General features: G+C 41.8%; 1 protein-coding gene across 2 annotated transcripts in view; it reads right to left on the reverse strand.

Annotated features, from left to right (window-relative positions):
* Positions 1–14,986, reverse strand: part of ITPKB (inositol-trisphosphate 3-kinase B) — a 158,493-nt gene that overhangs the window by 20,975 nt on the left and 122,532 nt on the right. For both annotated transcript variants that reach the window (XM_056816023.1, XM_056816024.1), the window contains exons 3-4: positions 4,969–5,068; positions 1,754–1,967 (exon numbers count right to left, since the gene is read on the reverse strand). In XM_056816023.1, the coding sequence (XP_056672001.1) occupies positions 1,754–1,967; positions 4,969–5,068 (314 nt within the window). The remainder of the gene's footprint in view (positions 1–1,753; positions 1,968–4,968; positions 5,069–14,986) is intronic.

Raw genomic sequence — 14,986 nt, forward strand, 5'->3', positions numbered from 1 at the left:
ACCAGAGTCACACAGACAGTCTATACTGGAGGCTAGACTTGAACTTGGGTGTTGGCATCAAGGTGAACTGTCTATGCACTAGGGCCATACATATCTCCCCCCAGCCCCCTCTCTCTCACAAAAAATGCAAAAACATCCCTGTCATATGTATAGTGTTTCCCAGTTTGCAAAGTGCTTGCTCAATCCAAAGCCCCTCTTGGGCAGGATGTGGGAAACAGACAGTGGAAAGAGCGTGGATGAGGAATGAGGAGGATCTGGGTTTGCATCTCCCCTCTGACACTTACCAGCTGTGGCCATGACTTTCTCTTGAGTCTCCATTTCACCTAACACACAGGTTTTATATCAATCAAATGAGGTCATAAATACCAAAAATACCAAGGTATTTTGTAAATGGGAAAGTGCTATATGCCAGCTAGAATCATTATGGGCATTGGTGAGTCTGCCATTTTTTCCCCTTCTGCCCTTCTATACCTCTGACCAAGCAGTGGGCCCCCATTACTTAGCATTGCTGGTGGCTGATGGTTCTTAGGGCAATGCTGTTGATCTCTGGGTAGGTTCCCACCATCAATTCTTGGTCATCTGTTAGTAATTTAGGGTTAGTGTTAATTGCCCAAATACCACAGAGAATGCTTGGTGGATTATGCAAGACCACACAGAACCATCTACTCCTTTTCCATCTTCCAGCTGAGCTGGAGGTCATGGGTTCAGGTCTAACATAAATGGAGATCTCTCTGATTCCTATTGTGTATCTCTGTGTCCCTAAGCTAAATCTAAATATAAGTTTTTGAACGAACAATTATTTGTATCACCTACTCCTTCCCTCTCCTCCTTTATTACTAATGGAAATACCTGAGGGCTAGATGTATTTATAGCTTCCTTGTTATCATTCTGTTCCAAGCAAATCATCATCTTGCTTGATTCCAAATTATCCCCCTTCCAAGCCCATGCATGCAACAGCCTTCTTACTCTTTCTCTGTTCCCCAAGGAACTGTTATAACAGAGAGTACCTGACAACATGAACTCATCTCAAACAACTGTCTGGAAGTCATCCCTCCAGGCTGCCTCACAGATGGAGGTCTTGGAGAAGGTCCCACTTTTATCTGAAGGGACCCTGGAAAAGCCTGGACAAGCCCCAGGTCATCCATGGTGGGGCTATAAAATGTTTAGAGATGCAGCTAGGTAGCACAGTGAATAGAATACCAAGCCTGGAGTCAGGTTTAAATTTGACTTCAGATACTTCCCAGCTGTGTGACCCTGAGCAAGTCACTTAACCCTGACTGCCAAGTCCTTGCTGTTCTTTTGCCTAGAACTGTTACTAGGACAGAAGGTAATGATTTTTTTAAAAAAAAGAAGGGAAGGGAAGGGAAGGGAGGGGAAATGAAGGGAAGGGGAAGCAATGAAAGGGATAAGAAGGAAGGGAATGAAGGGGAAGGAAAGGAAGGAAGGAAAGGGAGAGGAGGGAAGGGAGAGGGAGGAGAAGAAAGATGCATAGGGATGGTCCAACCTGTGTGTTCCAGTTTAAAACAGCCTTTCCATTATCACTACTAATCTTGAATAAATCTGAACTTAGATACTATTCCTGGAAAAATGCTCTAGCCTCTTGAGAAGTCTAGAAACTAGGACCACTTCCTCAACCTCCCATGGTCATACTGGTCTTTAGAGGTTCTCCTTCAAGTGTCAGTTTCCTCAAAAACCCTTCTTTGTCTCTGAGACCCCATCTCAGAGCAAGCAAAAATGCATCAGTTTGGCTCACCTGACTCCCATCTTGCAGTCCATCACACAGGGAGAGTCAAAGTCAGCCAGTAAGTCTTCCATCTGGTTGTACCGCTCTCCATCCTTTACTACATCCCCATGGTAAGCAGGGACAAAAGGTTTCAGAACATCCGTCATAAGGCGATCAAGACAGCGTTGCTCTGATTCACAGTGTTTCTTCAAGATCCTGCCATTGGCTGCTGCTTTGAAACTCCCTGCATTGCAAGGGACAAGAGAGGGAAAGAGTTTGGTCCCCAAGTATTTGCTAGCACGTAAGCCCCATAAAGGTAGAGGTAGACATTGTGTCTTACCTAATTTTTAAATTTGGTTTTTGGTCTCACCCAAACTCGCATCCAGTACCTAGGATAGTGCTCTGCAACTAGCAAGAACTGAATGAAAATGGAATGAATTGAATTGGCAAGGTTTTACATTCCAAGGCTTCTGAGGGAAATTCTCCAACTCACTAAGCCCAGATGTGCTCTTCACATGCACCCTGATGGCCCAGTTCTTTCCACAGACCCATAAACAACTCAACAGCTGCTTAGGCAGTTGCTAAAGATATGGTCAGAAGGCTCAACGGAGTCCTCTGCTTCCCCCTTCACAAACTTTACAAAGGAGGAACCAGGTCGCCATATTCAACAGTCCTGGTTTAGGACATAACTTGACCCTCTCTGGTCTCCTCAGTGGGGGGAAGTAACACCACTGAGGGATAATCCCTGTGCTTTCCTACCTCTTACTCACTAGGGAACAGAAGGGCTGAGCTGGGGGGAAATGGACATAGGCCTATGATATTGTAGCCCAGGAGTTCACAACCTGGTTTATGGATGGAGGTTGTTGACTGTGTCCTTCGCCATGAACTTTGATGATTAAGAAAAAAAAATTATAACTTTTCAATAACCTTTGGTTTTCCTCACAATCCTATGTATCTTACTTTGTGCATTTATTCTGAGAAGGGGTCCATAGGATGCACCACACTGCCCAAGTGGTCCATAATACAAAAAAGATTAAGAATCCCCATAATAATTTTTTCTCAAAACTGTCTGACCCTTTAATTCTATATTCTTTCCACATCTTTTCTTCTTCAACATTTAAAGGATCAACTATATAATATTAGAATGTGGGGATTTTCCTCTACCTAAGCAGTTTATACTCTATGAGGATCAACAGATAGTGCTTAGTCTGGAAATCAGAAAGACCTAAATTCAAATCTGATCTCAGATGCTCACTAGCTGTGTGACCCAGGATAAGTCACTGTTTCACTTAATTTCCTCATCTGTACAGTAGGGACCATAATAGCACCTGCCTCCCACCGTTGTTGTGAGGATCAAATGAGATAATATTTGTAAACTACTTAGCCCAGTGCCTGGTTCACAGTGAACTCTATATAAATGTTAGTTATTATTATGAATATTATTATCTGTAAAGTGGGATAATAATAATAGCCCTACCTCACAGGGTTCTTATGAGGATCAAATGAGATACATTTGTAAAGCACTCAGCACAATGCCCACACACAGGAGGCATTTAATCAATGCTTTTTTGTGTTTTGTTTTTAATAGCTTTGTTAATGTTTGTTATGAGTTGCTCTGGCCAAATAAATTGATCACCTGGTTAATTAATTCTGATCATGAGCTTCTCTGCTTTTAGCTGACCTGCCCTTGAAGCCTTGCCAGCTTGGTAGGATCCACTGGAAGCGATGCTCTCCTGGTATAGTTGGGGAGGATTCTGGGTAACTTGCACTCCATAATTAGGCATCAGGATAGAATGTGAGTGGAGTCATTCATTTAGGAAATATTTATGGAGCCCCTCCTAAATACTCAGTGCAGTGCTAGGGAGGACGGGTGATAGAAAGGCATGAAGTACAGCCCCCTGTCCTGGAGGAGCTTGTAATCTAATATGAGAAAGAAGACACTGGTGAAATAATAAAGTTGCAACAGAAAGTGGATGATAAGTGCCCAAAGGAACAGGCTATCTGGTAAGCATTGTGAGGGTTGCTATATGAGTTATCTTCAGGATTTCCTCTTTCTTTCATCCCAGAATTAGAGGACCCTGAAGCCTCAGGAAGCTCCAGGGTCAGACTATTATTCTTTCTGTAACATGCCACAGAACACAAGAGGCTGCCTCTATGACAGTTTATGGTGGACAAGAAGTGGGAGAAGGGCATAGAGGGGGGAATGAATGCAAAGATAAACTTTATTTACTTAAAAGGCCTTGTTAAAGACCAGGGTTCAACATGAAGTGGCTGTCCCAATATCAGGCCATAAACACTCATCTCTAAAAGAAACTTACCCTGGAGAAGAAGGGGAAAGGAGCAAGAATTTATTAAGGGTCTATTACAGACCAGCCCCTGTGCCAAGCCCTTTATTATTCATATAATCTCATTTGATCCTCATGGCAACTCATGAGGTAGATATTATTATGAACCCATTTTTCAGATAACAAAGATAACTAACATGTATATGATACCTATTATGGGCCACCCTTTGTGTCAAGCACTTTATTATGCATATAATCTCACTTGTTCCTTATGACAACTCTGGCAAGTAAATGCTCCTCATTTTCATTTAGAATCCTCATCATTCTATAGATGAAGAAAGTGAGAATGATAGAGACTAAATGACTTGCCCAGAATCACAGAGCTAGTCTAAGGTCAGGGATGAACTTTATAAATGGAGATTATGAACCTTAGACTTCATTCCCCAGAAGTCCTTGGTATTTCCCAGAATTCCCTATAATCTCTCCTGCGTCTCCATGTTGGGGAGATCCTGTTATTGGTATTTAACTGGCAATAACACCTCCCACGTCCTCTCTTCTGGCATGATGTAGCATACCTTAGTAGGGAAAATTTGAAAATAGCTAACCAGCCGTGGCATGTGGTTTTTATTTTGTATACTCTTTATTCATTGATTTCTAATGATCCTTAATAAACCTCATGAAATATAATATTTTTATTAGATATAAATTTAATTTTTACAGAACTTGAGTCTTCTTGACTTTAGAATTATTCCTCTATCTATTGTACCATCTATCTGCCCCTATGAACTTCTAGTCCTAGATATCTAAATTCCTTGGGAAGATCCTCAGGCCCAGGATCTACCCTCTGAACTTCAACATCTGCCTTTCCAAAAGGAAGCTGCACAATGGGTGGCAGTCTTCCCTGAACATTTAGGGGACTCCCTAGTCTCTATTGGGAGAGACCAAAGAAGAGGTTCCTACCTGCATGTCCCGCCAGCTGAATCCAAGGGTACTTCTTTTTGAAGGACATGACAAAGGGAGACCAGTGCACCATGTTCTTGATTTTCCTCCATGATTTGCTCTATAAATGAACAAACAAAAAGTACCATCCATTAGAAAGGGGGTTCCTATTTATTGGTCAGGCAAATTCTAAGCAAGATAAGACCCCATCTAGGGAATATTGGTCACCACCTGTACTAGTCAACCTAGTGAAAGCCTCAAATAGCAAAAATTGCTTCCTAAGAACACAGAGAAGGTGGGAATCTTTACTCTCATCTTATGAGTTTATGGAGGCCCAGAGAAATCAAATAATTTGCTCAGGGCTGCAGAGTGTACAAATGGTGAAACTGGAAACAGGCGTCCTTTGTCTTCCTTGAGTGACTGTGTTCTTCAGACAAGAAAGTTGGGATATACTTTCCTTTTGCTTTCTTTCTTTTGTAAAATCCCAATTTGCCATCTTAGAAAGAATACTGTGTATTAATCCCAAGGTAGGAGAGTAGGAAGGGCTAGACAATGATGGTTAAGTGACATCCCCAAGGTCACACAGCTAGAAAGTGCCTGAAGTCAGAGTAGCACCCAGGACCTCCTGGCTCTCAATCCACTGAGCCACCTAGCTTCTCCCTGGAATAGATTTTCTTACAAAGGTCCTGCTCCTAATTGATGTCTACCAACTTTTTTTTTTTAAGTACAGAGGCTTTTCTATCAACAGAATGCATTCCTTGGTTTTCTGATTTAGAATGTTGGAGCCAACACCAGACCAAGGACCTAAGTACTCTATGCATAACCACAGACTCATAACAGATAACACAAACATATTACATCTTTTTCTGTTTTGGTCTGGACTTGTGATATTCATCGTGTGTAGGAAACTCCCTTTACCCAGATAAGCCACTCATCTTTTTTAAATTTAATTTTCAGTTCCAAATACTCTCCCTCCCTCTACTCTCTGGCACCTACTGAGATGGGCAAGAAAGATGACACTCATTATATATATTTATATATATATATATATGAAATCATGCAAAACATTTCTACATTAGTCATGTTCCCCCCCCCCAAAGAAGCAATAAAAAGAAAAAAAGTAAGCTTCAATCTGCACCCAAGAGTTCACCATTTTCTCTCTGAAGGGGAATAGCATTTTTCATCAAGAGTCCTTTGGAAGTGGCAGCTAGGCTAGTACAGTGGTTAGAGAGCCAGGCCTACAGATGAGAAGTCCTGGGTTCAAATGCGGCCTGACATTACCTAGTTGTGTGACTCTGGGCAAGTCACTTATCTCCCACTGCCTCACCTTTACTGCTTTTCTGCCTTAGAACCCATTCACAGTGTTGATTCTAAGATGAAAGGGGGAGAGTTTGGGGTTTTTTTTTAAGTCTTTTGACATTATCATGGATCAGGCTATTTGTTCAAAGAGCAATTCATCTCTAGCTCAGAGTATTAATGGATTGAGTGAGGCATGGAGTAGTGGTCAAATAGCTAACACAGGTGAGAGGCTGGAAGACTTCCACCCAGGTCTCTCTGCAAAGCTGGCCCTTCATTGGCAGAGCAGCTTGTTGTTCCTTATAAGAACAATACTCTAGGTGATGTAATGATTTGAGATGTGCAAAGTGCTTTTCTCACAATGATTAGACGCCCTGTTATATCATCAGTGTCTTCAGCCCACTTGGTTGAACAACAAATTCTGGGCCAATTCTTTTGTGGACACCCTAGAGCTACCCAGAGTTGGGGCAGAATCTAGGGTTGCTAGGCTTAATGGGGAGCTTGAGGCAATAAAACTAGGGTTCAAGTCTATTTTATATTTGAGAAAATGGTGCCTTAGAGAAAGAAAGTGATTTAATAAAGTTATATAGCTAGTTAGTAGCTGGGTGGGAACTTGAACTCAGGTCCTTCACAATCTAGGCCAATATACACATGCTTTTGGGGGTGGCTAGTGGTACAATGGATAGAGTGCTGAGCCCAAAGTCAGGAACACTCTTCTTCCCAAGTTCAAATCTGGCCTCAGACACTTACTGATTGTGTGAGCCTGGGCAAACCACTTAACCCTATTTGCCTTGGTTTCCTCATCTGCAAAATGAGCTGGAGAAGGAAATGGCAAGCTACTCTAGTGCCTTTGCTATGAAAACCCCAAAAGAGGTCATGAAGAGTCAGACATGACTGCAAATTGATTGAACTTGAAATGTTTTCATTTTTTGTCTTTTTATCCCTAGTACTTGGCACAGAGCAGACACTTAATAAATGCTTGTGGATTCAATGACTAATTAATGAATAGCTGATTTTCTCTAGCGGATGATGATCTTTTTATTTCCCTTGGGCATGTCTGTCTTTTATCTGTGAAGAATATTTTTCGTGCTGTGCTTCCTGATTGGATTCATTCAGTAACTGTTGGTTTGCCAAGACGTCAGACGCTCTGGAACACTGGGATGTTTTCTGGGCACAGATTTGAAGACAAGACTGTCCTAGAAACTTCAGGGTGTCTGGTCACCGTGGCCCACTTTTCCCTCAGAGAAACAGTCATGTAGACCCAACCATCCACATTGCCATCGCCTCCTCAGATGAAGAAGAATTCAAAGACCTGGTCAATAGTCTATGAATACAACGTGCTATCTGTCAGCTTCTCCCTTCAAGAGGAAGGGACCAGAGACACTTCTCAGGGCATGAGCTTCGGTTTCAAAGTCAATCATCAGCAATTAACAAACATTGTTGATGATTAGGAAGGAACATGTGCCATATGCCTGACCCGGTGCTAAATGTTGAGGGTACAAAGCAAAAACGGTCCCTGCCCCCAAGGAGCTTCCATTCTAATGAGGAGATGACATGACGTAAAGAAGGTCTATCCAAGATACGGACAAAGGGGCTAGGATATGAGACCAGGTTGGCTCCTCGTACTTTTCCAATGGCCATGCTGTTACTAAATTTCATGGGAAGACAACAGGAAAGGCAACCTACCATATCATTCCCATCATGAGCTGAGCTAATGATACATCTGATCTGTTTCTTAAGTATTTTCTGCAATGAATGTAGCCTTGCAAACCTGAAACAATGTATAGTCCAGAAAAATGCTTCAGCTCATATTTTTACATGAGGCCATATTTTTAATCTAGAGAAATGATTTGGTCAAAATCCCATAAAGGGTAATATGGTTAGGTGGATCTGTGCATACAAAACTAGACCTGGAGATGGGAAGTCTTGGGGCAAAATCTGTCCTCAGACACTTCCTAGCTGTGTGACCCTGGGCAAGTCACTTAACCCCCATTGCCTAGCCCTGACCACTCATCTGCCTTGGAACCAATACACAGTATTGATTCTAAGATGAAAGGTAAGGGTTTAAAAATCAATCAATCAATCCAATTGCCTACCCTTTACTGCTCTTCTGCCTTAAAACTGATCCTTAGTATTGATTCTAAGGTGGAAAATAAGGGTTTGGGGGGGGGGGAGTTATAAGTGGCAGAGTCAGGATGCAGACTCTGGTCCCCTAAATCTAGCTTTCTTTTCACTGCACCATGCTATTCAGGAACTAGATGCTCTCTAAGGTCCTCTTAGTTCAAAATCTTCTGATTTCAGCAATGGGGATCTAGTGTACTCTTCAGTCTTGTCTTTGTTTTTGTATTATTGTGTATTTATTTATATTATATTTATATGTAGGTACTTTGTAACTGAGGCATAAAGGCCAAGAGCAGTGAGAAGAAAGAAGGAAGGGCCAGCTAGTAATATAGTGGATAGAGTGCCAGGCCTGGTTTCCAGAAGACCTGGATTCAAATCTAGGTTCAGGCATTTCCTAGTTGTGTGACCCTGGGCAAGTCACTTAATCTTGATTGCCTAGTCCTTGCCAGTTCTTCTCTCTTAGAATCGATACTAAGAGAGATGGTAAAGATTTTTTTTTTAAAGGAAAAAGGGGAAAAAAGAAATAAAAAGAAAATTTATTTGGACAATGGAAGAAAAATAAGGGAATGAAGAGTCGGTCCTTACCCATCTCCTACATGGAGACAATATATATTCAGGGACACTGATGGTTATAAACAGTGGGTGCTAACTATAAGGGTCCCTGTTTCCTAATTGATAGGATTCAGATATGCAAAGAGCCTTAAAGATCATTCAGTCCTCCTCACTGACACCACCACTCTTTTATGGATGGGGAAACAAAAGGCCTAGAGATAAAATGACATCCTCAGCTCACCCAGGAATAAGGAAGAAAAATCAGGATTCAAAACAAGGTCACTTGATCTTGCTCTTCTGGATTTTATGGAACAGATCGATCACAATGGAGAAATCAGAGCACCATGTGGAATCCCAGAAGGCAGCTGCTCAGAACCCAGGACTCTGCCAGAAGGTAGGAAGCATCTCAGCTGCCAGAGACTTTTGGATCCCAAGGTTAAAACAAACAAAAAGAGAAGGGGAAAAAACCTCACTTAATAGGTCCATATTTTTTTTCTCTTTTTGCTGAGAGACAGCTGTTTCAATCATCAAGAGTTAAGGTTTGAATCTGCCCAAAAAGGGGAAAAATTTCCTCTTGAAACCAGCAATCTTCATCACAATCACATTAACCCCTAATCCCAAGGCCAAGAGCTATTCATGTGAACTAAGGGAGGTTCTCTGCAGGAACTGGAGGAAACTTGGCCACAAAGGGGCTGGACCTTTACTGAAGAGAAAAAAAAAAGTTGTTTTTTCTAGATTCTTCTGATGGGGAGAAAAACAGAAAGCTAAGGAAGGCGGAGGTATTTCTTATCTGAGCACCCAGAAGGCTCCTGGAACAATCTATGGAGACAATGCACAGGGGCAACAATGGAAAAACCTAATTACACAAGATGAGACACGCAGTGATTTGTCCTGCTTCTTTAGAAGCCATTATGGCAAGGCTGGTGGAAAAATGCATAGGAAGTCATTACCTGGCTCATGCTGCCCCTGAAATGAATGCCCACCTTGGTCCAGCTCTTTTAGCTCCACGTCTCCACAACCCAGGCAGGATTCACCTGGTCCACTAGAGACAGGAAGGCCAAAGGCCCACAGATGCATCTTGGACCAAAGTCAAGTCAATTTAGGAGGCATTTATTAAGCAGCCTCTTATATGTGCCAGTCTCTGTAAATGCTATGAATATAAAACCAAATAAAACAGCCCCTTGTCCTTAAGAAGCACAGTCTAAAGGGAGTGAAACCAAATATACAAGAAGACAAACTGGAGGTCATCCCCAGAGGGAAGGGACTAGAATGAAGGGGATCAGGTAAGCCTTCTCCTAGAAGGTAAAATTTTAGTTAATATTTGAAGGAATCCAAAGAATTCAGGCCAAGGCCAAGAGAGATGGACAAAAAGGAAATCCATTTTGGAAGCATGAAAGAGGAAGAACTTAAGAAGAATCTAGGCAAACCAACCTGTGTGCTTTCTCTTGAGGATGCACTTTCTTCTTTCATGCTTATATTCATTAATTCATTCTAGACTCTACCCTTTGAAAAGTCTAATGAAGACTATGGAACCCTTGTCAGAATAATGTTGCTATGAGCACTAGATAAAAAACTTAAAGTTATAAAGGAAGACAATTTTTTAAAAATAGTTACCTCAGGGTAGCTAGGTGGTCCAGTAGATAGAGAACCAGACCCAGAGAAGGGAAGTCCTGGGTTCAAATCTGATCTCAGACATTTCCTAGCTGTTTGGGCAAGTCAGCCTCAATTACCTAGCTCTTAAGGCTCTTCTGACTTGGAACTGATACTTGGAATCGATTCTAAGATAGGAGTTTATATAAAAAAAGAAATATGATTACCAACTTATTAAAAAAAAAAAGTCCAGAGACCTCAAATTAAAAAGAGGTCATTTATACAGGGGATTTGAAGTAGGTATCAAATCAGATTCCTTCCCTAATTGAGAAGAGGTGGAAAAAGAGAATTTCACCTATGAAATAAATTATAATGTTGTCCTGGGTGGTCTTTTTATGAACAAATGCCTTATCTTGATAGAATTTCTACCTGTAGAAGTGTGACTAACTTATGTAAAGGATGAGGCCTTTCAATGTATTATTTATCATAAAATGTTATTATCATATTATCTATTATTTTATCTCCATGAGATTTCTCATATACATCCCCTTCTTCCATTTATGATGTGCCCATTATCCTAGTTATCTTCCCCAGACAACTACAATAGCCTCCTAATTGACTCCCTTCTTCAAATCTCCCTCCCCATCCTGGCCAAAGTAATGTACTTAAATACAGATCTGACCCTGCCATCTGCTTGTCCAATAAACTTCACCAGTTCTCCATTACCTCTAGGATCAAATACCAACTCCTTTGTTTGGCATCTAAAGACCTTCATAAACTGGTTCCAGCCAAATTTTATATCCTTATTCCATGCTCCACTCAAACTAGCTTTCTTCTTGTTCCTCACATATGACATGCTATCTCTTGTCTCCATGCTTTTGCCCAGGCTGTTTCCCCAAGACTGGAATATATTCCATCCTCATTTCTGTCTGTTAGAAGCCTTAGATACCTTTAAAACTCAGCTCAAACACTGCCCTTACATGAAGCCTTCCAGATCCCTTAAACTCCTAGTCCCTACCCCACAAAAAAGAGGACCAATGATATCATGGGATGATGCACTGATTTGAGTGAAGTGGATTTAAGTGAGGCAGAGGTGCACTAAATCACCAGCTTCATTCTCTCTTCCAGAGTCAAGCCCAGCGGCAAGACAAAAGTCAAGATGCCTGGTGATGGCCCAGGATACAATGGGGTAGCCTGGGCATCTTCCATGTCTGGCCAAGCTCTAAGCACCACAGTGCCTGCTTCGCTGCTTTCATGGCCGTTGGAACAAACTGTTCTTGTCTGCCCACTCCACCAGAGGAAGTCTTTATAGGCTGGCATAGACATCCCCTTTAACTCAAGGACAGGTTTGAGGCATGGTGCACCTAAGCACAAAGGAATGTCTCTGTATCCTTTGTTTCCATAGCAATAAATTATAATTTGCAAGCACAGACTAAGTCTCCTTTGTTTTTAACCCTGTCTCTGTTCCTTTAATTTAGAGATGAAATGTTTCAGTTATCAGAGAAGACAGCAATGAAGAGGTGGGACCTGGCCTGGTCCCTATATTTTGTATAAAGGGAGAAGAAGAGGAAAGCTCTTTCAGGTAGGCCAGTGTATTCAGGAGCAATGAAGAGACAGTTCTGCTATACAGTTGTCTGGATAGGATATAGTCAAATTATGCAGGATACAGGAGCAAGGCTCTGATCTCATGGATAATGGGGAGCCACAAGTGGTTTTTGAGCAGAAGAGTAGCACACTGTATGTGAGGTGTAATAGGAAAATTAATCTCTTCTTTTATGTTCAGGGAATATATGAGATTCTTGTCTCAAAGTAGGGCTGTGTTCATTTGATCTGATCTGTCCCTCTGAGTCACTCAAAAAATATTTACTGAGCCTTGACTAGGTATCAGATGTAAGGAAGTTTCAAAAGAATAGAGAAGACAGATACCTTGGAGGCAGACAAGATAAAGTTGACACAGCTCTCTCTAGAGAGTATGCTTATGTATGCATATATATGTATCTAAGGAGGGTTAGAAGAAGGTCACACAAATGGATTCCTACAATCTGCAGTAATGAACAAAGGAAAGGATTTCACAGATAAAGTAATCAATCATTTATTTAACATCTACATCATATTAGTCTCTATGGAGATTCAAATGCAAAGAATGAAACAATCCCCACTTAACAATCTCACTCCAGTTCTAATGGGAGAAATTCAGATTTCTGAAGGGAAAGGACTGAGTCCAAGCCCTGGGAGTGTTTCAGAGTATGAACAACGCTTGCTTAGGTCTGCTCTTATATTTGTTAGGAGGCAAATGACCAGGGTTCTTAGGAAGATGAGAGAGAAGGCAATCAGAAAAAGATGGGGACACAAACTCTCATCCTGAAACTTTAAGGTAGCCAGAGCCCACTGGAGGTGATCCAATCCCCTCCCAACATTGCTAAGTTCTGAGTGCTTAGGGCTTTTTTCCAATTTCAGCTTCACTTTTCCCAGTCCTCTGTGAGGAAGCATTTGTTAAACCTGGAGATGGGCCCCAAAGGGCCAAAGGCAGGGAAGTCATCCCAACTCCAAGCAGCCCTGTCTTAAACAGTGCTAGAGGCAATGGAATATTCCATTTCCCGATAAATGCCAGAAATGCTTCAATTCAACTTAGCAGGCATTTATTCACTATGTTCTTGGAGAATTCTTTACTATCTGTTGGCAAAGTCAGAGAGGGTTTTTCCCCCTCTCTGGTTTTAAAATAGCAGCACTGGCGGGGTTCTGCTAGAGCTCACTGCCAAACCAAAAATGCAGTGTGAATGTTCTTGAAATCAGACTCAAGAAATATCTGCGTGATAAGATCCAACCAGCCCAAAAGAAAGGAGAGAAGGGGTGAAAAGAATCCCATAGTTCTCACAGAAGCCTCAGAGATCAAGCCTGCTTCAGGTAGGTAACAAGGGTTCTCTCCACCATGCCAATGAAAGGTTCCTAAATGAAATGTTCTTTTTTTTTTTTAAAGTCCCATATTCCAGAAAGATTTTGGCCACCCATCATCCTGCAGGTCTTAGAGTTAAGAAAGAAAATTAAACAGGGCACTGAGCAGACACTTGGTTCTTCATGCCTTTTTCTCTCCCAAGATGATTTCTCATGTTCTTAAGAACTAGGGGGGGGAAGGAATCCTTCACCCACTGCTCTTAAAGCTGAAAACAGAAAGCTCTCCCAAGAAGCAATATGGGTTGGTAGGAAAAAGTACTGGATCTGGAGACATTTAACCTGGGTTTCCATAACTGTGTCATATTATTTTCCATGTTGACCTTGGGCAAGTCATTGAATTTTCTCATTGATAAAGTGAGAGTTGGATTAAATGACTTCCAAGGACCTTTCCAGGTACCTATATTCAAGCTATGCAAACTGACACAGTCCCTAAAATTATTAGCTGCTGACCAGGCTGCAATAAGGAGGCATGATCCTAAGCACTTACATTGGAACCATGGTAAAAAATACAATCCATCAGTGGTTGACACTGTCAACAAGTCTGGACAGAGTAGATACAGCTGGTGTGAGAGAACTCCTTTCAGATTTCAGATAACTAGATAAGAGAAGTCAGGGGAGGAGAGAGACATACAAGCAAATTCATTCATGATGTTTCCCTTGGCCAGTCAACCCTGGCTGTATGGGCATCCCCTCCCCAGGTGGAGCTTAAGCAATAGTTACTTCAGCTGGAGGTGGCCTGTGGCCCATCAGAAGAAGAGTTCTCAACAAGATGCCAATGCCTTGAGATGTATCATAGGGCTGCTAAGTGAGAACTTCTAGCTCTGCTACCAGGTAGCACAAGGTATAGCCTTTGTCCATGAATCAGATCAGAGAATATGAAATCTTCCTGTCTCTGTGGTTAGGATTACAATTGGCCTTTATGCCCACACACAGCATAAATTTTACTGTGGGAGGTTCCTAAGAGTACTTCTAGAGAAGTAACAAGGTAAGAAAACCAAGAGCCAATGGACCTGAATTATGGAATGGGGTTTTCATTCCATATTTCTTAAATACCACCTATGTCTAGGACACAGGGCCAGGTCTTGGGACCTGGTCCTCCAGGATTGTATCATCTAGTCTGGGGTGGAGAAAGGGGGGAGATAGTGAGGAAAGATGTACCCAAAGGCAGGAGATATAAGGGAAAGAATTGAGACTATGAGAACCCAGATTCAAATTCTGGTTATTTCATTTATACCCGTGACCTTAGGCCAGATTCCTTATCTGAAAAAATAAGGAAGGATTGGGCTAGGTGACTGCTAAGCTTCCTTCCAACCACTAGACCCCATGAATGATCCCAAATAAATAGGACATAACGGAGAATGGGATTAATATAAAGGAGAGGTCTAGGAGAAATGCTATGAGAAATCTGAAGGAGAAATCTTTCTCAGTTGGGCCAGGGAGATCAGAGAGATTTTCATAGAGGAGATAACACATCAACTGTTCTTGAATGAAGGAACTTCAACAAGATGTGACTGGGCTTTGGAGAGGG

Source organism: Monodelphis domestica, chromosome 2 (genome assembly GCF_027887165.1).
Source record: "Monodelphis domestica isolate mMonDom1 chromosome 2, mMonDom1.pri, whole genome shotgun sequence".
Classification (NCBI taxonomy): Eukaryota; Metazoa; Chordata; class Mammalia; order Didelphimorphia; family Didelphidae; genus Monodelphis; species Monodelphis domestica.